The sequence below is a fragment of the Anolis sagrei genome, chromosome 2, assembly GCF_037176765.1.
Source record: "Anolis sagrei isolate rAnoSag1 chromosome 2, rAnoSag1.mat, whole genome shotgun sequence".
Lineage (NCBI taxonomy): Eukaryota > Metazoa > Chordata > Lepidosauria > Squamata > Dactyloidae > Anolis > Anolis sagrei.
The window spans coordinates 56370130-56397036 of record NC_090022.1 but is presented as its reverse complement, the minus strand read 5'-3'; the positions used below and the strand labels follow the sequence as shown (position 1 = coordinate 56397036).

The 26907-nt window shown below is 40.4% G+C and overlaps 1 protein-coding gene across 1 annotated transcript in view; it reads right to left on the bottom strand.

The window, feature by feature from the left end:
* The window catches only part of RAB7A (RAB7A, member RAS oncogene family), a 31736-nt gene that overhangs the window by 2230 nt on the left and 2599 nt on the right, over positions 1–26907 (bottom strand). The window contains exons 2-5 of the mRNA XM_060766175.2: positions 5984–6073; positions 4438–4564; positions 1063–1281; positions 584–712 (exon numbers count right to left, since the gene is read on the bottom strand). Coding sequence (XP_060622158.1) covers positions 584–712; positions 1063–1281; positions 4438–4564; positions 5984–6036 — 528 coding nt within the window. The 5' untranslated portion in view covers positions 6037–6073. The remainder of the gene's footprint in view (positions 1–583; positions 713–1062; positions 1282–4437; positions 4565–5983; positions 6074–26907) is intronic.

Genomic DNA, 26907 nt, shown 5'->3' with positions numbered 1-26907 from the left:
TGTGATACCCCTGATCTAGGCCCTACAGTGTGAATCTATGGTCAACTTCTGCTACAGAGTTGCACTAAAAGACCTAGAGATTTCTAGGGAGAACATTTCTTCAAGCATTTTGAGGTCCTCCAGTTCATCACAGAAGCACGCTAGAGGACCTAGAGAAGTATTTGTTCATATGAAAAATAGCATTTTTCTATTTGCGTCCCCCCCCCCCAATTTTTGCAAGTTTCCTGCAACTGTAACACGAGCGAATGTGGAGGGATTACTGTACTTGTCAGGCACCACCCACTCAAGCATAAATATGGACTGGAGAATAATTAGCCTCTTCGAAGTAATGATGATAAAGGAGCGCAACTACCTGTGAGAGAACAACACACATCCTAATTCTGCCTTGACCAACATTTGCTTTAAAAAACAAAACAAAAAACATTTGACAATTCTATTACTTGAGGAGAATGTTAGTGCAGCCCAAGACAAAAAAAGGCTGTAGTACCCCTATGATCTGTTTCCCTGTCAGCCATTAACGGGCCTGATTTGATCTACAAAACTGACTGGGCGGCCACAAGAGGGCACTTGGTTGAACTAGTACCTGTTTAAGTGCATTCCGTGCAATTGTCTGGAAAGCCTGCTCCACGTTAATGGCCTCCTTGGCACTGGTTTCAAAGTAAGGGATATTGTTTTTGCTGTAGCACCAGGCCTGTGCTCGTTTTGTAGTGACCTGAAATAAAGGAATAACCTTTTAAAATTCTACCATTATTAATAGCCAACGTGTAACTATCACCCACCTTTAGCTCTCTGTCAAAGACTATCCATTACTTCTCACATTACACAGTCTAACAATTCTTGTTTATTTCCAGGGATCATTGTAGACAAAGCACTTGTTTCCAAGGCTACGTTCTCTGGTCTACATTCTTTCAAACAGCATATACTTATGTAAGCACTTCATAGTTGCTTCCTTGAGAGGCACAGGCTAAAAATACTGTTGCAGTAACTGTAACAATCCCATCTGTGGAAGACTCACATTCAGCTTGATAAAGGTTCAGGTTCAAAACCATCACAGGCACTTACTTGTCTGTTTTCTAGGTCAATTTTGTTTCCCAGCACAACAAAAGGAAAGTTCTCAGGATCCCGTGGACTTGCTTGAATGAGGAACTCATCTCGCCAGCTGTCAAGAGTTTTAAATGTGTTGGGAGCCGTTACGTCAAACACCAGCACGCAGCAGTCTGCGCCTCGGTAAAAAGCAACTCCAAGGGACTGAAATCGTTCCTGCCCTGCTGTATCCCATATCTGCAAAGATCACAGAGGAAGAGGAGAGCTCAGGAACAGTTTTAGGTATTCAGATCAGACGCAAGCCATACCAGGTCGTGAAGGTAGCTCTGCAGCAATGTTGTACATATTGGATGTAGTAGAACCCAAGTACATTTTAATGCCTTTTGAGGAGAAACACCAACACTCTGCTCTAGGCTCAGTCCCTAAGACCATCACTGATTGTATGGTGAGTGACTTTTTGAATGGCTGCAAAAAGCCAGAGGCCAGTGACTGGTCTTCAACTGAAAGAGGACACACAGCATTATGAACCTATTCCCTTCCCAAGATCAGGAAATAGCTGATCATCCAGGAAGCCTCATGCCAAGCTGAATAATAGAGCCAGACAGGCTTCAGTAACACTTAAATTTGGGAGGGGGGGGTGCAGCCCGGAGAGAATTTTCCTCGTCCCGACATCAAAAAATGAGAGGCACTTTTGCCATGTAATGAAAGCTATTTTAATTGCAGAGTAGACCTTTTCAACTAGAAAGTAAATCTGGCAGAAGGGAGGTCTAAGAGGTAGCACGATAGCTGTAGGGTTACTGCCCAAAAGTTTCAATAAAGCTCTAGAAGGCTCTGAGGGGAGCTCTGCGCAGGATAACCCCTTTGTGTGATTCACAGAGACCACAAGGAAGAATTTTACATATCTGATGATGTGTCATGTAGAAAAATGGAATTACTTCCAGCTGGAACATGAACCAATGGGTTCAAATTACAAGACATTCCACCTAAACATTTGGAAGAACTTTTTTATTGTAAGATGGTGGAATAAATTGCCTTGGAGGGTGGTGGAGTCTCCATATTTGGTTAGATGGGCATCTTTCAAGAGTGTTTTGTGCTTTTCTGTATGCCAAGAGGAGGAATTCCATGGTCCTTATGGCTCTTTCTGACTCTAAGGGCCTGCCTTTCAATTTATTCCCTGTCTGAAAAAAGGCTTCTCCTGGGCCTACAAAACCTACAGAAATTTATAAATATGATAAAAGTTACCTTGTGGTTCCTAGAAATTTTAGGGGCATTTTGTTGGGGCTCAGCAAGGGGCTGGGGGTTTCTCAGAGGAGGAGGGGGAGATGTTGGGTTTCAAACTGAGAAGTCTCAGGGAGAATGAGGGGGAATTGCAGGTCTTAGATCAGAGAGAACTGCAGGTAGTTGAAGATGAGACAGGGAATGTTTTGGATTCCGATGTTCGTTCCTTAGCAACAGGGGAAAGAGAAACTGGTGAAAGGTCCATTTCTCTTGGGAATTGACCTTCAGCTGATGGGAAGTTTTCCTGATATCAGATTAACCCAGATGTGTGAGACATGATCTTATGGCTTCTTGGCTGGCTTGGGCTTAAATGAAGTGGTGTTTACTTCGTGTCTCTCAGAGGAGACAACGTTGCCAAAAGGTTCGGGTTCCTGTCTCAGCTCTCAAGTTAATGATTCTAATTTCCTGTGTTTGCCTATGTTCCTGAAAGATTTTGCCTTAGAAAAAGTTCCTGTTTTTATGCTCATGGATTTATGCCTGAGATTTTTACCTCCTGGACTACTGCTCTTTTGTATATGGACTGCTGTTTTGTAGTTCCTTTTCTATTGCTCTTTTGAGAAATGCTCCTTTCCCCTTTGTACATGCTTTTCTTAATTAACTGGTGTAGTCAATACCACTGGACTCTGGTGTGGTGCTGGGTGAAAAGGTATCTCAAGGCTTCAGTACAACACACTTTTTTCAGTGACTTAGAAAAATAGATTCATAGAGCTGGAAAAGGCCTTTTGGGCTATTCAGTCCAACTCCCTGCCAAGAAGCAGGAAAATGGCATTCAAAGTACCTCCAACAGATGGCCATCCAGCCTGTTTAAAAGCCTCCAAAGAAGGAGCCTCCACCACACTCCTTAATGTAAACCAAAATCAAGATGTGGCAGGAATGACTAGCCTTTCCAAAGTCCTGTAGGATATCAATGTTCCTGATATCTACCTTAGATCATCTAACATCCACACATAACTTGGTGGTTATTACAGCTGCCAAACCAAAACAAACTCGTTGATCCCATGACTCATTTTTCAGGAGTATTAATCGATAGGTTCCCCTCTCTGCCATCTATTTTCTTGATACTAATAAATCAAAGTTAGAGATAAAATGAAAGTTGGTTAGATGAACCAGACGCAGTGTACACTCATATGTTGGAGCTAACAAATTTGGGGTAGGGATCAACCAGTTTAGTATATCATGTATCTATTTTATGAGGCAGAGACTTGTTGATACTCATATTTTATTGTTAGCAGTAGCTAACTATAAAATAAGGAGGAGTATGTTTACTCTCTCCTTCACAAGAAGATCGGGGTGACAGGCAGGGCTTCTCTCACTGCATCCTCACAACTATCCTGGGAGGTAAGTCAGGCTAAGAAGGGGCAAAAACCAATGTGCTTCATTGCCAAATAAGGATTTGAATTACTAGACAGCAATATTGGCAACTGAAAATTGCTTGTGCTCCTATTTGAAATATTCCTTGCAATTACAGCTATAGGAATAGTGAATTAATTTGTGCTGTTACTAACAATGCATCACAAGAAAAATAAAGGTGGTCTGAAACATTTAATATATTGTAGTGCTTATTTCTTAAATGTACATAGTGCCAGTCAGAAAACTGACACACATATCAGAAAGAATCTACAGCTCTGTTCAATGATGATCCCTTTAACTGTACAATGTCTGAATAAGAGATTTTTGCTTCAAGCCTAAAGACAGAAATTCATCAATTTGTGATGTTGGTCACCTGACCATCATGTAAAACCTTTGGACTATTTAAGTAAGAGAGTGGAATTATCAAGCCAAATTCAACACAGAAAAGCAGCTTTAATTCATTTTAACTACTGTCATGAGAAACAGAAGATCCCACTCATATCCTATCTTCTTATTTTAACTAGGAAAAGCCTGGAGAAGTCTGTTTAAGCCAGACAAGGTTTTGGTTTTCTATCCCTATTATATCAAGACCGAGAGCACCTCCAAAATGCTTCAGAAGGTATTGGGAGGATTCTTCCTGAGAAGGAACATGGCAGCACTCACCAATGTTCTAAAGTGCTTTAAAGAGAGCAGAAAGGCAGTCATGAACCACACAAGCCACAATTTGTGGATCTTTCTACAATGCAGAAATAATGATCTTCTTACCTGCATTGTGACTAGCCTATCATCCACCATCACCTCTTTCGTCAGGAAGTCAGCTCCTATTGTAGCTTTGTACTGGTTACTGAATTTCTTGTTCACATACTGGTTCATAAGAGATGTCTTTCCCACCCTAAGGGAAACAGAAAGAAAACTGTGGTCATGGAGACAATGGGACAAATCAGAACTCAGTTTTAATCTATGCATAAGGCTATGGGCACATAACAGATTTGCATATATCAAATATCTGCTTTTGATTGTTTAAGCCTTTTGTTAAAGAGAAAGCTTAAACAATATCTGGATGACCACACAATTCCTGCCACTGCCAAAGAAGTCCAAGTGACTTGGGGTCAGGAACAAGTTATCCCACAACAATACAGAAGAGGCACCTCGATCAGTGTTTTCAAACAGATGGGCTAGCTTAATATGCGGTGCTTGATTAAATTAGATGAGGTATTGACATGTATTGCATATAAAGATAGGCAATAACACACCAAGTTAATCACTTTCAAAAATACGGACTTGACAGGCGAAGCTTGTATAATAATCTCCACAGGCATTTCTACTAGATTATATTTCATACTCTAGTCCCTTTAAATACTGACATGAGATTTTGTAACTCAGACTCCAGGTACAACAAAACCATTTGGAAGACTGTATTAACCCTTTTTCTCCACTTTTAATATTCTGCAATGTAGGGAAGGAATACAAGGTAGAATAACTTTGGTCTTTGTTTAATGATTTTTCTCCATTTATTAGATATCATAACTTGTGTGTGAAATGTTTTTTTTAATCTATTCTGTTTTATTGTGGATGCTACTTTACAGGAAAAATGCACAAATATCCAGTGGTTTCAAGAAAGCTTACCGCCTTCGTTGATGAGAAATGAACATGATGTGTATTAGCAAATATTGCTAGAAGTTGTACTAATGCAATATCACACAATCAGCTGCAAGAGCATTTTGAAGAGAAGAACTTCAAGATAGTCAGAATATCCTTTACAAGTTTGGACCTTGTGATATCAGATTAATTTATCAGCAATAACCTGGTTCAGGTTACATTCCAGGCAGCAAACGTCTGTGTTTCTTCCAGAGCAGAGTTCTAAGTGAAGTCTTTCTAAGAACCGATCAGATTGCATGATGCAGCAATTTTCACATTCCATGGCTGTCTTGTTTGTATCATACTGACATGCTGTTCTTAAGAGCTAGGACATCAAGTAGACTTTTTTTCTCTCCACGTATTTCCTCTGCATCTTATGTTAAGCTCTTCAAAGCTGCAATTTATTGAGTCATGCCATATAGTCTATGAAACAAAAGTACTTTAGCCAGCTCAGTACTGGTAAGGTTGCAGAAACACTCTATATGTTTCCACAGTTCTTATCCCTAGATCTTCTGTCTGGCCTGCTGTAAAGTCAGCTCAGTCAGTGGCACCTTTTAGGTGTACCAAAGGAGATTACCACAATACCAAATACAGTATATACATTTGTGAGCAAGCACATTCATGGTTTCAATGTGCTACAGCACAGGTGTAACTATATTAATGTATCACTTACCCTGAATCTCCAAGGATGATGACTTTGAGTAATACTTTCTTTCTAGAAGTCATTGTTCTGGAGTTCAAATGAAGGCTTCAAGTGCACTTACTGTACAAAGAGAAATGACGACACATTTCAGGATACAGGGCAGCTGATCACAAGCCAGTTAGCAAACACTGCTTCTCAAAAGGCATAACTACATCCCTATTCTACTCACAGAGAAGCCTTTAATCTTCACGGTTGGAGATATTTATTATTATTTATTTATTTACGGCGCTTATATGCCGCCCTTCTCACCCCGAAGGGGACTCAGAGCGGCTTACAATATATATTTTCATACAATATTATATAATTAGCAAAGTACAATATCAGTATATATTACTATATTGCACTATGCCATTATATTGTAATATTATTAGTAATATTACATGTAATTAAATATATAATTATTATTATAATATTGAATTATTATTACTAGTATTATACTGTATTACATTATAATATTATAAATATTATATGTATATACAATATACTATATTATATTATTAGTAAAGACAAGATGGCAGTGTCTTCTGCTCCCTTCTTTCTTCTCTCTGGTCAGAACAGCCGTTGGTGCCAGAAGGGGGAGGGGCCTCTCAAGTGATGATATAGGTGTCCCTACTTAGCTGATATGGCTCCAAATTCAGGGAAACTTTCATTTTCACCATAAATACCACAGAAAGGGTGGGGAAATTAAGGCAAAGAGAGACGAACTCCAACGAACATATGTAGTATAGGGCAAGAGCAATGAAATATGAGGCACAAGATTGTCATACACTATCTATCCCAGGCTGCAACAAAGGCAAGCACCTAAAGGCTATATTACTCCAGATTCTCAATGAGTACTTTACTACTCCATACTGTGGCATTTATAAAAGTTTTGATCCTGGTTAGACTAAATAAAACACATTCCTTTTCCTACGCATGAAGCATGCATTGATGACTAGTATTTAGACTTGGAAGCAAGTACTTAAAAGTTCAAAGGTTCAAAGAAGAGTGTTTTAAAAAGCAATTGTGGAAATTTGCATAGCAATTTGATTGTGCCAATGCAGGAAGGAAAGGAGAACATCGGCCTAGCAAACTGCACAAAAGGAGCAATATGTTGTTGAGACTTGTCTAACCCATTCTGCTCATATCAGGGACTCCATGCTTATGGAAAGCCCGCCAGCAGGAAATACGTGAACCAATCTGCTCCTTCTGGCACTATCTCACAACCAATACACAAAGGTGGAGCAGCAATGGGTTAAATTCTTGTGCTGGCAGGATTGAAGACTGACAGGTCGGAGGTTCAAATCTGGGGAGAGCATGGGTGAGTGCCTTCTCCCACAAGGATGGTAAAACATCATAACATCCGGGCATCCCCTGGGCAACATCCTTGCAGATGGCCAATTCTCTCACACCAGAAGTGACTTGCAGTTTCTCAAGGCGCTCCTGACACGAAAAATATGCCCATGATATTGCAAATAATATGTAACCATCCTGACTCGAAGTCTCTAACCAGCATCACTTTATTAAATTGCTTTCTAAGTTATGCAGATTTAAGACTATAACTACAATTTGCAGGATGCAGCAAATCCTAATTTCTTTTTTTTCTTTTGAATCTCCCACCATTTAAGCCCAGCAGTCACCCTCAGATTTCAGAAGGAATAGGTTGTTGTCAGATCTGTTTTTTGCACAGTGTGCAAAATTTTATATAGATCACTGAATACCCAAGCAAGGCTTATCCGTGCTTTTGTATTTTAAATTTCCATGTATGGTTGTGAAAGCAGGACTGTGAAGAAAGCCTATTGGTAGATAAACAACTCAGTTGAAATGTGGCCTTGGTGAGAGTTCTGTGGATGCCCTGAACTACCAAAAAGACAAAACAAATGTGTCTTGGAGAAATCAAGCCTTAACTCTGCCTAGAAGCGAAGACTAAACCAAGGCTGTAGTGCTTTGGGCATGTCACGAGAAAATATGTCTCATTAGAAAGAGGAAGACTGCATTACTTGATAGTAATTTCAAGGATGCCACAGCCTTTAAATTATAAGATCTGAGATCAGGGTGACTTGGAGGTCCCTCATTGACAGGGTAGCCATAAGTCAGAGCTGAAAATAACATAATTGGTTAATTGGATAATGTATGATTGCATAATTGAATAATGTTCATAGCAAGTTAGAAAGCAGTAGGAAAAGAGGAAAACAACATTCCAGATATATAGCCTCAGTCAACAAAGCCACAGCCACAAATCTGCAAGATTTGAGTACGACTATTGGTTAAACTTATGATAGAGTTTTGTTTTTGTTTTTTTGTCATGTCAGGAGCAACCGCTCCTGTTGTGAGAGAATTGGCTGTCTGCAAGGACGTTGCCCAGGGGACGCCTGGATGATTTTTTGATGTTTTATCATCCTTGTGGGAGGCTTCTCTCATGTCCCCGCATGAGGAGCTGGAGCTAACAGAGGGAGCTCATCCGCCTCTCCCCGGGTTCGAACCTGTGACCTGTCAGTCTTCAGTTCTGCCGGCACAGTGCTTTAACCCACTGCGCCACCGGGGGCTCCTATGATAAAGTGACAAGTGTATCTTCTCAAGAAATTAGATGGAATTGTATTTTGTTGATCCTACCATGAGAATTACTGAAATGTTTTAAGTGTTCAAACACTTCTAGACTTGAGCAATAAAACAAGTAGCACAGAAATTTGTGAAAATGAGAAAACAAGAATTAGTTATGTGTATAGGCCAAGGAGAGGTTTCAATACAGTGAACATGTTAAAGGAATGATGGCTGGAAGTCAAAGATCTAAAGAAAAATAAAACACCAGAATCCTGACTGAAAAAGGCAAAGAATGAAGGAAATGTCCACAGTTTTAAGGATTCTTTCATAGAATCAAAGAGTTGGAAGAGACCTCATGGGCCATCCAGTCCAACCCCCTGCCAAGAAGCAGGAATATTGCATTCAAATCTCCCCTGACAGATGGCCATCCAGCCTCTGCTTAAAAGCTTCCAAAGAAGGAGCCTCCACCACACTCCGGGGCAGAGAGTTCCACTGCTGAACGGCTCTCACAGTCAGGAAGTTCTTCCTAATGTTCAGATGGAATCTCCTCTCTTGTAGTTTGAAGCCATTGTTCCGCGTCCTAGTCTCCAAGGAAGCAGAAAACAAGCTTGCTCCCTCCTCCCTGTGGCTTCCTCTCACATATTTATACATGGCTATCATATCTCCTCTCAGCCTTCTCTTCTTCAGGCTAAACATGCCCAGTTCCCTAAGCCGCTCCTCATAGGGCTTGTTCTCCAGACCCTTGATCATTTTAGTCGCCCTCCTCTGGACACATTCCAGCTTGTCAATGTCTCTCTTGAATTGTGGTGCCCAGAATTGGACACAATATTCCAGATGTGGTCTAACCAAAGCAGAATAGAGGGGTAGCACCAACTACATTTGGGATATTACCTTATTTTCCAGTGTATAAGATGCCGCTCAAATTTTCAAGTTAAAATATAGAGTTTGGGATATACTCGCTGTATAAGACTACCCTTCTTCCAACACAATTTTATTCTATGCCCATCTAGTCACAAGAAATCCCAAGTACAAGCCTTGTCAATGCAGGGCAAGAGGGTTATGATTCGGGAACTACAACTCCCAGAATGCCTCAGTGCACACGTCCAAGGCACAGCACCACCCGGGGCAGCTGGAAGTCATAGTCTGAAGGTGCTTCCTTAAGTCTAGGCGAGCCCAGTGGCCTTACAAGGCTACTGCTGGCTGATTGGGTGGCCTTCCTTCCTTCCTCTCTCCCCCAGCTACCCAGAAATGGCAACATTGCAGGAGTTGCTTCAAAGTAGAGTGGGGAGAGCAGCGGGAGCAGAGAAGGGCCTTAAAAGTAGAGCGGCGAGGGGCAGCCCAGTGGGCCACCACTCCTGGATGGTCTATGTGGCAATGTGGCCTGCTGCTCCTCTTCCTCTCGCCCTCCCTCCGCCCTCCTCAGGCCGCACTGCTAAGGGATTTTATTATTTTCTTTTATTCTTCTATTTTATTTTATCCCTGGTGTATAAGACGACCCCAGATTTTTCATAAGACTTTCCAGGCTTAAAAGGTCATCTTATACACTGGAAAATACAATAACTGGGAAATAAATAAATAAATACTTAAAGTAATACATAAATCTGCAGGAATATTCAGCTGCTTAGTCAGAATGGCAACTGAGAAGAATTAGTACTTATATGTCATTTCCTTCTTTTGCAGAAAAGGAAAATATGACAAAACACAAAGCCATTTGTTCTGTAAGGCTTGAGATGCAATTAATAATCCATCCACTTTCCAAACTGAAACCATGACAATCTCACTCTCATAGGCAGCACTGCTGCCTCAATTACAATGTTGCATGAAGAAATGGTTAATCACTGGGCTTATTCAGCCATTCGAGAACCCCAGCCAGAACTTGCTGTTTCCAGGGGCCAAGAAAACTGAGCATTGTGCAGTAACTCCCAAGATTAAGCTTCTTAAGGCAGGGACAGCACAGGAGAATTCCCACCAAACTCACTGTAATCACTTTATGAAAGGTAAACACCCGAAGTCAAGTAATGCAGCAGGTGAAGGAGAAAAGGGAAGTATCAAGGTGCAGTTAAGTCAATTCTCCAGTACATCAGAAGGCACACTTCATTTGCAAATGCAGCACTAAAGTCCTTGCTCTCAGACCTACTGTACTTATCTCAAGATCTACAAAGGGGCTCAGTTAGCAGGATCATATTTTATAAAAGTCCCTACAGTTGCTAAGATTTACATAGTTTGTGTTTGGCTTACTTTCAATAAGGCTAAGAACTTTTACCACCAATGTGCAGTTGTCTTAAAAAAAAACTCTGGGAAGCTTACATCACGATTACTGTTCAGGCTTCTTTGACTTGTTTACTGCTTAATTTACAGGTCATGCAAGCCATTCAAGTCATACCAGCAATACTTCTTCCCAGAAAAAAGCTCTTACATGATCAAACACTACTGCCAGAAAAAGACAAAAATAAGGGTAGAAGTAAAGTAATACAACATACCAGATGGTCACAATCACCTAACAGTGTTTAAGGAGAAAGAGTCATGTAGAAAGCCATGTTGTACTCCCTGGGGTCTTTGCAATTATAGATGCAGATGAACAGCCAAGGTACTTGGGCCAAATGGTGGTCCACACCTCACTAACTATTTAAACGAAAATCACTGTACCTGAGCCACCCATCTTAACAGGAATTATATGAGGATACTCAGCCCATACAGACTGATGTGAGACGCTGAAGAAAGGGAGGTTGAAAATGGGTTAAACATTTTTCATTCCTTAAATACAAGTTTCTCCTGAGAGGAATACAACACTTCAAAAACATCCAGTCAGTTCCTGTATTGTGTGATCTCTAGGAGTGATAATCCGTGATTAAGGGTCAATTTGGCTACTGCAGCTAGTTAAATCTTGTATCCTCCCACTTTACTACTTCAATCTTAAGACAAATAGAGGTACATGAACTCTGTTGGAAGAAGGCTGCACGGCAACAAAAAAAACCTCTAATAAAGGAAAGGGGCCACGATAAAATCATGCATCAAAAGAATCAACATGTCTCACACTAAAATTATCCTATTGTATAACTAGGATTCCATAAATTTGGATTTATTTAACAGCTGTCTGCTTACACACCTAAGAGCAATTTAATAGCAGCTTCAGGTATTTCCCATTTTTCTACAAGCTATGTCTGTGTTAATATGCCCGATAGACAGAAGGTCAATACATGTTAATTGCCTGCTCATTATGAAATGTTAACAGATGGTGTGACCCATCACAGCAAGGACAAATGGTACCATTGAGAAATAGTTTTGATATGAAGAGTCAGGTATGCCAAAGATTAATATACTTGGGAAAACAATCAGAATAGTTGGTTCACAAAAAGTGGCAGGGCTATGCTATATATAGGCCTGGTCATTGTTGTCATTCAAGTGCTGCTATTACTTGACTAAACATAATGACTAAGCATCTCTGGAGGCTCACAGAATCCCATGATTTGGAGACCAACATTCATATCCAAAGGGCTAATTCATAATAGCAAGCCAAGCTCATTTGCACAACTTTAGGGCAGGTTGTATGGAGACTTTTATTGCTACAACTGCAACATTTTGCTGTAAGAACATTTTGAGTGAAGTAAGGCTTTTAAATATCATTCATGGTTCAATTTTAGGACAATATAGATTTTAGCTTCCCAGCCATCAGAAATGTTTGAAATTAGTTCCAGCTAAGGCAGAGCTAGCAACGGCTACTTATAACTTGCACATATCATGAAGATTTTAGGGAAAAAGCAAGTGCTTGGTGCCTCTGAGACAATAAAGATGCCTTTCATACAAATGAGAACATAGTAAGATAGCAGTTTATGGATTCCATGTTTGGAGGACACCTAACACAGTCTGTTAGTAGATATATATTCAAGCCATGGATGACTGAATCTATGGATACAGAGGGCTCACCACATTCCAAGTCGAGTCTTGCAGAAAGATTAAGATGCCATCCTTAAAATAGCCCCCCACCCCACCCCCAAATCAAATTTTCTTCAAATAAAGAGATACAGTTGGGGAGAAGGAAGGGCAGCAAACGCTTAGAGGATTGACAGGGCTTTCCTTTCCCTTCTGCTTCACCTTTACATACCCTCCTTCTCCTCCACTGCTGGGCTCATCCATCTGGCTGCCTCAGCTGAAATCCTTTCCTTTCACCCAACAGCTTGGAGCCCCTAGTGGCACAATGGGTTAAACCCTTGTACTGCCAGGACTAAGACCAACAGCTTACAGGTTCGAATCTGGGGAAGAGTGTGGATGAGTTCCCTCTGTCAACTCCGGCTTCCCATGTTGGGAACATGAGAGAAGCCTCCCACAAGGATAGTAAAACATCGAAAACATCCGGGTGTTCCCTGGGCAATGTCCTTGCAGACAGCTAATTCTCTCACACCAGAAGCAACTTGCAGTTTCTCAAGTCGCTCCTGACATGAAGGGAAAAAAGCAGCTTGGGCTCTGCTCTTCCTGCGACAGCAGCAACTCTTCTACCCTTTCATGACTCCCACCATTCACTTTTGCGATCCTATTTGGGGTCTTGACCCACAGTTTAAGAAGCTTTGTTCAAGATACTGGACTATAGCTTCCACAATTCCTAACCACTGATCTGCTCAACTGGGGCTGACAGGATTGCAGCAACCGTTGGGAAGCTACAGGTTTTCTGCCCAAATTATCTTCCTTCTGAGAAAAAAACAGAGTAGAGCAGAGTACAGCTATTCTAACAGCTTTGTCTGCAAGATCAGCATTTCCCTCCACTAAGCATCTTTTCAGATTTTGTACATATATTTGCCAAATACCATCATTGTTTTATAAAGACATAATGGAAGTCACTTTTAAGAGCGGGGAAAGGAATTCACAGGCTATATTGGATCTCTGCCTGATGCTATCTAGATCTGTACATGTCCAAACTGAAAGCAGGCATTGCATACCATCTGCTCAGCTATCACAGTGTTCCAAATTATGTAGTTATAAAGCATTTTCTGTAGTTTCCATATTTTCTTTTTGCTTTTTCAAACAATTTTTCCTGGAATTAAAGAGCAAACATGGTCTCAGAGGTAATTTAGATCAATTTCTGAAATCTGCTTGCACAATGCATTTGACAAGCGACCCCCTAATCTACCTCTCTAATAAAAATGCCTTTACTACCTATCACATAAGACAATCCTTTCTGCTAGTATATCACTGGCATCCTCAGGAAGTTCTTAATGTTTACTTTACTAAACCTAATTTACTTTATTACCGACATTTTCTTCATTAGGCAGCTTTCACAAAACAAGTTGAAATGAAGGATTGTAATCTGCATTTGTGATTAACTGACATTTGAATTTTATCTCAAACTAGCTGTGCCCTGCCACGCGTTGCTGTGGCCTATAGTGAAACTTATCAAAGTTGAGGTAGATATCTGGACTATTATGAAAGAGAGGTACCTACCTATTCCTTCCCTCTTTTCCTCCCCCTTTCTCTCCTTTCTTCCTTCTCTTCCTCTTTCTTTCTTTCGCTACTTGGTTTCATCCTTCTCTCTTTCCTTCATTCCCTCCCCCTTTCTTCCTTTGCCTTTCTTCCCTCCCTGTTTGCTTCCTTCTTTCACTTTTTATTTCCTTTTATTTCACCACCATCATAACAATAACAATAATGCAATGCATTGCCTCTGGGACCTGACACCTTTCCCATTCCCCCTAAAAGGGTCTCATAGGAATCATAGCATAATAATAATAATGATAATAATAATAATAATAATAATAATAATAATAATAATAATAGAAATAACAACCTTTACCCGCCACGTGTTGCTGTGGCCAACCTTCCCTCTTTCTCTCCTTCTTTCCCTCCTTCCTTCCTTTCTTCCCTCCCATCTTTCCTTCTTCTCTTCCTTCTCTATCTCTTTCCTTCCTTCCCCCTTTTTCTTTCTCTTCTGGTCTCTTTTCTTCCTTCTCTCTTTCCTTCTTTCCTTCCCTCCCTCTTTCTCTACATCTTCCCCCTTCCTTCACTCCCTCTTTCCTTCATTCATTCCCTTTTTTCCTTTCCTTCTCTCCTTCCTTCCTTCCTTCTCCCTTTTTCTTTCCCTCCCTCTGTCTCTCATTTCTTCCTTCTCTACCTCTTTCCTTCCTTCCCCCTTTTTCTTTCTCTTCTGCTGTCTCTCTTTTCTTTCCTTCCATCTTTCCTTTTCTTCTTCCTTCTTTCTCTAACTTTCCTTCCTTCCCCCTTTTTCTTTACCTCCCTTTCTCTTTCTTCCTTCTTTCCTTCCATCCTGTCTTTCCTGGATTTTGACAGGGCGGGAAGTGGCGGGGTGGGGTTTGGAGGTGGCGTGAAGTAAAAGGAGGAAAGATTGGGGCAGGGGAGTGATGGAGCGTGGTGTTGTGTGTATGTGTGCGGCGGCGGGAGGAGTAATGGAGTGTGGGGTTGCATGTGTGTGTGCGGCGGTGGGGGGAGTGATGGAGCGTGGGGTTGTGTATGTGTGTGCGGCGGCGGGAGGAGTGATGGAGCATGGGGTTGCGTGTGCGTGTGCGGCGGCGGGGGGAGTGGGGTTGCGTGTGTGTGTGCCGCAGCAGGGGGAGTGATGGAGCGTGGGGTTGTGTATGTGTGTGCGGCGGCGGGGGGAGTGATGGAGTGTGGGGTTGCGTGTGTGTGTGCGGCGGCGGGGGGAGTGATGGAGCGTGGGGTTGCGTGTGTGTGCGGCAGCGGGGGAGTGATGGAGCGTGGGGATGCGTGTGTGTGTGCGGTGGCGGGGGGAATGATGGAGCGTGGGGTTGCATGTGTGTGTGCGGCAGCGGGGGGAGTGGGGTTGCGTGTGTGTGCGCGGTGGTGGGGGGAGTGATGGAGCGTGGGGTTGCGTGTGTGTGTGCGGCGGCAGGGGAGTGATGGAGCGTGGGGTTTCATGTGTGTGTGCGGCTGGGTGCCAATGCGCATGCTCAGTTGTTTTGCCGTATTGTGTTGTTGTATTGTTTTTCATTTTGAGTAGATATGTTTGTACCTTGTGGGTTGTGTTATCGGCATGGGAATTTTGGTTAAGTTTCGTTGGGTTTTTTTTAGTTTTGTTGTTTTGCCGTTTTGTGAGTGTGTTGTTGTGTTGTTTTTCATTTTGAGTAGATATGTTTGTACCTTGTGGGTTGTGTTATGAGCATGGGAATTTTTGTTAAGTTTCATTGGTTTTTTTTGGAGTTTTGTTGTTTTGCCGTTTTGTGAGTGTGTTGTTGTGTTGTTTTTCATTTTGAGTAGATATGTTTGTACCTTGTGAGTTGTGTTATGGACATGGGAATTTTGGTTAAGTTTCGTTGGGGTTTTTTTGAGTTTTGTTGTTTTGCCGTTTTGTGAGTGTGTTGTTGTGTTGTTTTTCATTTTGAGTAGATAAGTTTGTACCTTGTGGGTTGTGTTATGGGCATGGGAAGTTTGGTTAAGTTTCGTTGGGGGGTTGTGGAGTTTTGCTGTCCGGTTGAACCAACGTAACAAATTTATATATATAGATGCTGACATTTTAGTATATTTGTGTTATTTATATGTTGCCTTTCTCTCAGAGCAGTCCCAAGGCAGCTTGTAAAAACAGTCAATTTATAGTGTCATGTTTACCAAACACTGTAAGTACACTGCAGTCTTGAATCTCAGTAAGTCAGCTACATTATTTCAGTACAAGTGCTAAAAGTGGTTGAAATATACAGCTGGCCCTCTGTATCTACATTGTTGGCTTGTAAATGTTTTTAGAAATCAAAAAGGCAAATCTGATTTTTTTCCATTTTATATAAAGGACCATGTCATTATGCCATCAGACATAATGGAGCATGAACAACCACTATTTTTTTGGTATCAACAGGCGGGTTCTGGAGCCAAAGCCCAAGGGATACTAGGGGCCTTCTGTACACATATACACAGAGACTACAGCCTATAATCATTAGATAATCATTATATTAGTAATTTTGAATCCCATGATTCAAGCTATTTTCATGCCAGTTTTCTAGAAACTTAAATTATGCCTTTCCCTGTTTCTTTAGTAAGGTGCAAGATACTACATAACATGTTAAGGCAACCAGGTAAAAATTAATTTTCAACCATTACTGTTCAAGTGTCAAATATTATTATGACATCTAGCTACAAGTAATAAAAAAGCTACTCAAGCATTTTAAAGCCCATCAAAAGTGACTTATTTTTTCAAAGAACAGAATCACACACAGTATCTTTTTGCATATGACTATGGAGGCTGAAGAAATACAAGTTCTCATGTTCAGGTGCACTTTCAGGCTTGCTCAGAATAAACTAAAGCATTACATGATTATTCAAGTTTTACAGCTCAGTTCTGGGACTTGATGTGGAAGCCTGGAAGGATTTGGGGCAGGAGAAATCCTTCATGCAAGCCATAGTGTACTCACAAGAATAAAGTAATAGACTCTTTCAACACTGAGTCTAAAGTTCACCTTTCTACTGAGGCTCACAAAATCTAGAACACATTCCAGTAAGTTTGTACTTTACTGTAAACCGGGACTCTGGAAGGAGGTGAGGTAGTGGCTATCTATAAGTAGCACTGAAAGAAGGGAAAAGGATCTGAGTGGCTACATTGAATTTCGGCATCTATGAAGCAAGCTCCCGTTGCTAAATCTGCATGTCTCTCCCCCTCCTTCTGATTGTTGCTTCTGGTGTCCACAGGAACAGTACTTGGCTCAAGGTTGCACAGTCAGATTACGGCATCATGTGTGGGCTCAGGGTGCTTAATCACTTGCCCTGCCTCACTGAGAAAATGCCCAGTGTCTGCTTTCCCCTACCAGAATTAAGAGTATTTGCTTCAGTGTTCTTCAAACTCACAACAATTTGCTGGTTCTTTTGGAAGCCAGTGCAAGACTGAACAAACAATTTTGTCCAAAACTGAAATAGTCAACATTATCTCCCTGGGACCACAACAGGCTTTACCACTGTATGTCTGCTGTTTCAACTGAGGTCTTGACATGAAGATTCTACAGTGTATATATATATATATATATATATATATATATATATATATATATATATGGGTGTGAAAGCTGGAAATATATGTCAGTGAATAAAGCTGACAGGAAGAAAAACAACTTATTAGAAATATAATGCAGTAGTAACATGAACTGCTAAATAGATAAATGGATGGGTCTGGGAGCAGTTCAGGTCTGAACTCTCACCAGAAGCCAAAATGACTAAACCGAGTGTATTGTACTATAGAGATATCACAAGACAACATGACTCACTGGAAAAGATGATGATGCTTGGCAAAACAGAAGAAAATATGAAGAGTTGAAGACAACACTATAGGTGGATTAATCAGTCCTTACAGACAGTTGTGGAATGCTGCAGAAAGGGTGGTTTGCAACACCTGAGAGAGCAGTTGGTGACCAGGACTCATAGAGTTGAGATACCTCTCAATATATGGGGTATTTTAAAGCATGCACAAGGCTCGGATCTCAATGTCTGCACATGAGAAACCAGGTTTCTATGTGGTAAAAGAAATCTGAAACCTTCAGGCATGACTTATCCTCCTGTCCCACTCCTCTCACTTTACAATGTGTGTCTTAGCCAAGAACACTCAGAGAAGGAGTCATACTCTGGTGCCTCAGTCCCACTTTCCATCAGTGCTGGGACCACTACTAGAGCTCAACTCAGGGCAGAAACACCACAATGATCCTGCTTTCCATACTACCATTTACAGAATGAGTGCCTGCACCTAATATCAGGAATACACTTATGCTAGGTACACTTATGCTAGATATACAGAACCTGGTAAATTTGAATTACTTCTACAAACACTGGGACCAAAAATGTGTGTGATAATGGTGCTAAAAGCACCGTGTCTGTATTCCACTGAACCTTTAGAACTTTGCCACTAGAGTATGAAGACTTCAGAGTGAACAAAACAGACATTAGCTGAGAACAGTTTTCTGACCCCACTGCAAATTCTTACTTTTTCCATGCAACTCTTTAGTATATGATACATTGACTAATTTCCTTGCACATAATTAAGACTTCTATATATTACAAATGTACAAATATGACAGCTAAAGCAGGAAAATACATTAGAGCTCATAGAGGCAGCATGGAGTGTTTAGTGATTTGAGCACTAGACTATGACTCTAGAAACCAGAATCCAAATCCCCAATAAAAATCCACTGGGTTACCTTGGGGGAAAAAAATCTTACCAAACAGGATGTTCAGACGATAGACAGTGGTGAATATGGATCAATTTTCACAACAGATTTTATATCATTACACAAATCTTTTCCTGAGTGAACAATTTACTCAATAATGCAAGTTTCCCAAATCTGGCCATGACAATACCGACAATGGCTCACTTAATAACAGATGGCATCCTTCCATTTCAACCTTCAGAGGACACCTCAACCCAACACTGCATCAAACTGCCCAAAGATCACTGGTAATTGCATTAAAAGCTTAAACTATTTGAAAGTAAAATCAGTGCAGCATGACTGAGATACAGAAGGCACCACTGCCTTCAACTCACCTTGTCCCCAAAACAAGATATCCTATGAACATTTTCAGTTTTGACAAGTTGGTGATGCTAAGTTTTGTATAGGAATACAAGCATACAAAACTTCATGTACCAAGGAAGACCATTCAAATTTGCAACCTCGTCTGGATATGTATTTAGATAAACACTATTTTCCACTTTTGAGCACAAAGTAACTCCAAATAGGACATTTTGTTGTAGTGTCATAATACCCCATACACTCTATGCTTCCCTCCCATGGATTGCATAAGACAGCAATTTTACAGGTTCTTCATATATTTTATCTTGCAGAAGCCTCTGAAGGATTTGTTAACAGGATAATCTTGCAGTGATTCATTTTTCCAGGGGCAAACTGTATTTTGGCAATGATTAGTGAATCAAATTGGTGGGCCTGACAGGACCTACCTGTTACTTCAGGAAATTTGCCACATACTTAGGCATTTATGTTTAGTATTAGTAAGCTAGTTTTACAGAACACAGTCCTTAACCAGTGACAATGACATCATCCTGGGCAGACCAGTGCTGGGCAGAAAGCATCAAGCACAGCTGCTGCATGAACCCTGCATTATCCTTGCTAAGAACAACAGCAGCAGCAGATACACTGCAGAAAGATGTAACCACTTGAGACAGCTCCAACAGTAAGATCCATGAAATGCCTGCATAAGAATGATTATATAGATTTTTTTCCATTCTGTGGAATACATGAAAAAATGTATGTGAAATATTTTCTACTCAACATCACTCCATTATTCTAGCTAAAGGATGTCCTCTCCTTATGAACATCCTTGAGATTGCAGAACATGTAAGTTAAATCTGACTAACCAGCCCTCAATAGACCAAGATCTATAGCTTATAGCACGCTGATTCTCCTTTAACTGCTGTGGATGCAACATATAGAACCCTAAAGTTTGGTCTGGGGAATCAACAGAACTCCCTGACAACAAAAATCAAGTATATGTGCCTTCAACCTCGTGTCTTAACACAACTAAAGTCAAACTTGAAGGCAGTGATAATTAACACAGGATCACTGAAATCTACGCCTCTCTATGGGCCAAACAAATACCATATTAAAACCCACTTTTCTAGGTAAACAGAAGAAGGATCCTTGAAATCAGTGGTTCTCAACCTATGGGTCGTCAAGTGTTTTGGCCTACAGCTCCCAGAAAGTTACCAACTGTAACGATTTCTGGGAGTTGAAGGCCAAAACATCTGGAGACCCACAAGTTGAGAACCAATGCTTTAAATCAACTTTTATAAAAGCAGTTAACCTATAGCGGCACAATATAGGGTAGGAATCACACACTTCTCAAACTTTTAGACCATGATCAGCCTTGGCTATGTTGCCCAGGGCTGCTGGGAGTTGCAATCCAACAGCATCTGGGATTTGCATAATTCCCATCTTTCACTTTTAAATGACTGCAAGTATGTGGATATATTCAGGGCCCAAGCATTATTTGTGGTACAAATTTCTAACATGGACTTCCTTCCAGCTACTGAAAAGTATTAATTCTGAAATTAATATTAAATATTCTACATTTCTGGAAAAAAATACCTCCCTTTGCTACTTCTGTTTAATAACACCCATCCTAAGACTTCTACACGTCTACTCAATGTTATGTAACTTTCTGGCCAAAATTAATGAAGTTTTTTTAAAAAAAAAATCTAAATATACCAATATACAACTACATATACAACTCACAATCTCTGAGGATGCCTACCATAGATGCAGGAGAAATGTCAGGAGAGAACACTTCTAAAACATAGCCATATAGCCTGAAAAACCTACAACAACCTATACCAACTTGGTTGGAAGAATTAAGCTAATTAAAAGCATAGAATTTTACACTGCAAAATCATAAATTACCCTAGTCCCACCCTGCAAGATCTGTGATTAGACATGTTGATAAAAGGCTAAATTGTTTGATTGTTATATTTTGTTGTAAACCGCGTTGAGTCGCCGACTAGGCTGAGAAACAGCGGTATACAAGTATAGCAAATAAATAAATAAATAAATAAATAAATGGCCTTGGTGTCTACAACTATCTTCTACCATCTCCATTTGGGTCACAAGGAGTTAATGGTACTAGACAGGGGTAATGAAGGTAGTGCCCTTGAAGAATATGTAGAAGTTTCAACTCATGAAGAATGCAGCAACCCAAGATTATAATATATACAGTTGAAGTAAGCCATGTTATACAAATTCTGAAAGTTGCATTAAATGCCTTTTTGCTTTAAAGATTAATTTTGCAATACCTATTCCTATGTTCAAAACTCTATAAACAACTGGCACTTCAAATATCTGCAGAAATCTTTCCAATTTGCCTTTGTTTTAAGATAGCCAAGGGAGGTTTTCAACTATCCTGCCCCTCTTGGCTGGTCGTCCAGGGAAGAGGTGCAATTCAATCTCAAATAAAACAAATTATTAATGCATTTCTCAGGAAGGAGAATTTTCCATCCTGTTTAAAAGAAGCAGTTGTTAAGACAACTGGTAGGAAGCCCTTCCTGGTTCCCCTGGACCTTAATAACCTTCCTTTTTTGGGCAAGGTGATTGAGAAGGCAGTCTTGGATGATGCACACTTCCTTGACCCATTTCAAATCAGATTCAGAGCAGGATACGGAGTTGACTGTCATGGTCGCCTTAGTGGATGATCTCAGTCTCAATACTGACAGGGGGAGTTAGTCCCTGTTGATGCTTCTAGACCTCCTAGCGGCCTCTGATACCATGATCCATGGTATCCTTCTGGAACGCCTGGAGGGGGTGGGAATCAGAGGCACTGTGTTGCAGTGGTTCCAGTCGTACCTCTCAGGCAGGTTCCAGGTGGTGGTGGTTGGGGAGAGCTGCTCCTCAAAGAGGGGCTGTCATGTGATATCCCACAAGTTGCCATTCTATCCCCAACACTTTTAAATATTTACATGAAGCTGCCGGGGAAGATCATTTGTAGGTATGAGACGGGGTGTTATCAGTATGCTGATTACACCCAAACATATTTCTCTATGTCTTCAAAAACAGCTTCAGCTAAGGATAGTGTGTCTCCTCTGAATGAATGCCTGGAGGATGTAATGGGCTGGATGAGGAAAAACAAATTGAAACTGAAGTCAGAAAAGACAGAGGTCCTTGCCATCAAGGGTGCTAACTGGGAATGGAGTTGTGTCAACCAGTTCTGGATGGGGTTACACTCCCTATGAAAGACTGTTAGAGGCTTGGGAGTGCTCCTGGATCCATCTCTCCAAATGTCAGCAGAGGTAGATGAGATTGTCAGGAGTGCTTACTATCAGCTTCGGCTGGCCCGCCAGCTGCGCCACTTCCTAGATTCTGAGACCCTTAAGATGGTAGTACATGTGCTGGTAACCTCAAGGTTTGACTTCTGCAACGCACTTTACATTAGGCTGCCTTAGTACCAAGTTCGGAAACTTCAGTTGATTCAAAATATGGCAGCCAGATTGGTTACGGCAACATCCAGGAGTGAACATATAACACCTATCCTCAAGTCACTCTAACGGCTGAAAATTTGTTTCTGGGCAAAGTGTTGGTTCTAACCTTTACAGCCCTACCTGGTTTGGGTCCAGGTAACTTACAGGATTGCCTTCTCTGTAGACTCCGCCCTGAACACTGAGGTCCTCTGGGGAGCATTTGCTCCAGTCTGTGAGAAACCGGCTGGCCACCATCACTCAGAGGACCTTTTCATTGGCTGCTCCAAGACTGTGGAATGACCTGCCGGAAGGGCTCCAACAGCTAGATCAGCTGTTGCAATTTAAGACACAAGTGAAGACCTATCTCTTCCAGCAGGCATACCCAAACAGTTTTAATGGCCAATTTTAAACTTGCATCTTATCTTTAATCATTGTTTTGTGTATTTTAATATGTTTTTGTGGAAATAAGTTTTAATATGTATTTTAAAGATTGCTTTCAGATGAATGTGTGTTTTAGCAATGTTGTAACCCTCCTTGAGCTGTGAGGAGAGGTGGGCTAGAAACAAAAAATATTATCCTATATCCTTGATGCATTAATTAGGAATAACAAATTCACTGCAATAAGAATTTCATCAAACTGGTTAGATTGATAGAAGATAAAGATATCCGACTAACATTTTGGAATAAAAAAATTATCCTGAAGTGTCATGAAAAGAAGACTATAAGGAACTAGACATTTAATACCAGTATAAGTTTCCAGTTTAAAGATGAAGTCAGAGTTGGTGCATTTCTACTCAAAATTGCTTCAAATTTTACAGCCCTCATGGTATCCATAAATATATTTCACTTTATTTTTTCTTAATAAATGCAACTCCCTCCCCCACCCCTCAAAGGTTCATAAAATCACTCAGCTCCCAAAGTGCAGCTGTTGCCAGCAAGACTGGTCTAAATCTGTTTGCCTAGTAATTTTAACTTGCATCTTGCCCGATAACATGAAGGATCTGCTATAACCTTAAAACATAGACAAGTCGGAAAGATGGTTCTGCAAGTAGTGCATCCAGACACTTGCACCTGCTTTTCTACAGAAACTCCCTTTCCTTTTGCTGAAAGATGGGAAGGCTATAAACACACACAATTGATTCTATCCAGAAAGGAGAATAACAGATGGAAGTAGTTAGTTCACAGATAATAACATATTTTGGAAATATCCAGAGCCAAAGAAACAGTGCTGGAAACCCTTATACTACATTAATTACAACATAATTCATAAAACAAATAGAGAAGCACAGCATGCATTAAGAACATAGAACAAGAGTAAACCTAGGCAAGACAAAAATCAGAAGGCCTCTTGTAATCCCTAATCTGATAGGTTTACTGTTCCAGTTGTGGTTGTACCACGAACAACAAGAAAGAAAAGTGCCAGCCAGTCTCATTTTTTGGGTGTTTATAAGGTTCATTAGACATAGACTGGAAACAAAAAATATGTTGACTCACTGACCTGGCTGCATTTCAAGACATATGGATTATGTTGAACATTTTCAAAGAGTGGGTTGTATTTAGCGATGGATCTGACAGCTGATGAAGAGCTGGTTGGATTCAGAGCTAAGTGCCCATTCTGACAGTATATGCAGAATGAATATATATTACAGTATGAAGACATGTTGGACTTGATGTACATTAAAACCATTTGACAAAATATTCCTCACAAAACACCATTTATTTATGTAGTATGGCAGTGAATAAGAGAACTAGTGGATAGCATACTTTGTTCAGAGTCCATTATTAATCCTCACTATCTATCGAATGAGTTGGATTTACTTTCATCTTGATATCAGCATTTAACAATTCAATCCTATTTGATACAAAGTATTCAGTTTCTGTTAAAAACACTAAAACTAATTAATAGAAAAGGGGGGAAAAGCATAGCAGATCCCTGGCGCACTAAGTCTCCCTAAATGTCCTTACTTCTAGTGGAAAGTAAGCTTCCTATGGGTGGAGATTCTGCAACTTTGGACAGCTACTGAGAAGACTTTCTCCCCTGTCCTGTGATAGTGGTGGATGGAGAGAAACCCTTCCCCAGAAGAGATCAGGCAGGCTCATAGAAAGAATCTTGCCTTTCATATGGGCTGGACACAATCCATACAGTGTCTTTTAAATGTTGTAATTAGCACTTTGAATTGTGTTTTGGAAACAGACCAATAGCTGGTGACGTTCTTGCAATGTAGGAGTTATGTGCTCCTTGTAAGTGGCCCTAGTCAACACTGTAGCTACTGTATATTGGATTCGTTGCTGTGGCCAAATAGTTTTCAAATGTAGATTGTGCAACAGTAATACACATGGGATTTATTCAAGGCAAATAAAATCCTTTAATTTGATATGATGGGGATTAGGTGAGAATGAGTTGCTTTGAATCTCCATATGAAGAAATAAAGTGGGATATAAATAAATAAAAATAAATGTTTGTGCCTCCAATTTAAAGGTCAAGTAACCCAATGTATTCCAAATATGTTAAAGTATGAGTTTCATCACCTCCCAACTATTAGCCATACTGGCTGACGATAACAAGAGCCAAGTCCAACACATCTGAAAGGATCCATGCTAGAAGAAACAGGACTAGATTTTAAAAATAAATTCTGTTTTGCCGAGCTAACACTCCTCCTTACAAAATGCTGCAGAACCTCCATGTGAACTCTCAGAAGTCCAAAAAGCCAAGAGTATTCAAATACACTTGATGTCCAAAACTAGCTTTGTCACTTCTCAGTAGTTTGCTTGTAGAAGGTAAGTGATGACTGCAGAAGCCTAACAGCAATGAGTTCCTACGCACTTTCTGTACACTCCTATCCTATCAACCTATGGATCTTGCTGGCTAGTTATCTTCCACACCACTTGCATCTTGAAGTTACTGGTTCTCAAGCCACAGCCACATGCAAGGACAACTCATAGTTGTGGCTTTGAGGTGGATAAGAGGAGAGATATCAAGAGATCATGGCAACTGCACAAAGATGAATAAACAGTACGGGACTGGATTATGAGCCTAAGAGAGAAACAGAAAATTTATTATCAAGTAACACTAGAAACAGATATGCAGTCCAGATTTAAGATGGCTAAGTCAAAGAATTTGAACTATTGGCCCCAGGTGTGTGTTGAAAGAAGAGACAAGAGAAGAAAAGAAAGACAGAGCACAGAACTTATTGATTTGCAAAGGATTGAGGAGTTTATCTTTAATAAAAAGAGTAAATGGTCACCCACTCAGCTGTAGAACACAAAACAGAAGTGGATAATAACTTTCCTAAATTCAAAGTTAGGGATTTTAAATGATCCATGGTATCCGTAGTTACAAATAGCCTCAACCTGGAATTATGTTCACCCTCTTCAAGAGCTTTCAAAGCTATGTTTCTAATGCAATCTTCTAATGCTCTCATTCTGCTCCCAAAACCAATACAAATCTGTTTAGAATTCTAAACTTCATGTTTCAGATTACTGCCTGGAGGGAAAATTCAGGCACACTTGGATAGCTGGCTGGGTTCCTTCCAAAATAATCTGAAGTGCATTTTGAAATCTTTAAGTTATCTATAGGTACAGTCTGTTCTGGGTTAGGGAAAATGTTAGGCACAGCCAGCAAGGCAGTTAAGTTCAGGATAATCAAGCACTTGATTAAGTCAGGCTTTTCTGGGTGGACAAATAACCAGCGCATTAAGAAATGTCCTGAATTCCCAAAGATACCATAGAAGGAAACTTAACACAAAAGGAGATGCACGTAGATTTCACTTATAAATACACACTTTAAGCAAAAATCAAACAAAGTTCAGATTAATATAACCTGCCATTTTATTTTTATTTTTTTGCTATTCCTTTTAAAGCAAGGTGTCCTAGGTGATGTCAAACTCCTGGTCCATGAGCTCAGTAGTCAATCTTTTGATGACAAGCAACTCTAGAATATGATAAAAGCCTTTCCCATCACTGGCTACCAATATGCTTTTTAACTGAAGATTACAAGAATTGAGCTTGGGACTTTCCACTCACAAAAGCACATGCTCTGTAGCTCTGTTGTTCCATGATAGCAGTTCCAGATGTACTTCATGATTTCTCTAGATTATGCTCCATCTTGTTTCAAGAACTATCAAGTTATAAAACTAGATCTCAATATAAAATGCATACGCTATTTAAATGACTTCTTTGTTCTGATGCTTAGAATTTCAAGGGCAAGTAGAGTACCATCAAACATATATTAGAGACACGTATTAGAGACGATATATTCAAACACAAATTAGAACCATACAGCCTGAAAAACTCACAACAACCCAGTGATTTCAGCCATGAAAGCTTTCAACAACATATATATTAGAGACCTTTCTTGTTTGTGTTTAAGACCCTTGGGTGGAAATGTTATAAATAGGGAATTAGATTGCTATAGAGCTCCCACATGCTATTTGCCATGATTTCTGAAGTAAAAGTGACAGGCTGCATTGCTGGCTTTATTCAAAAC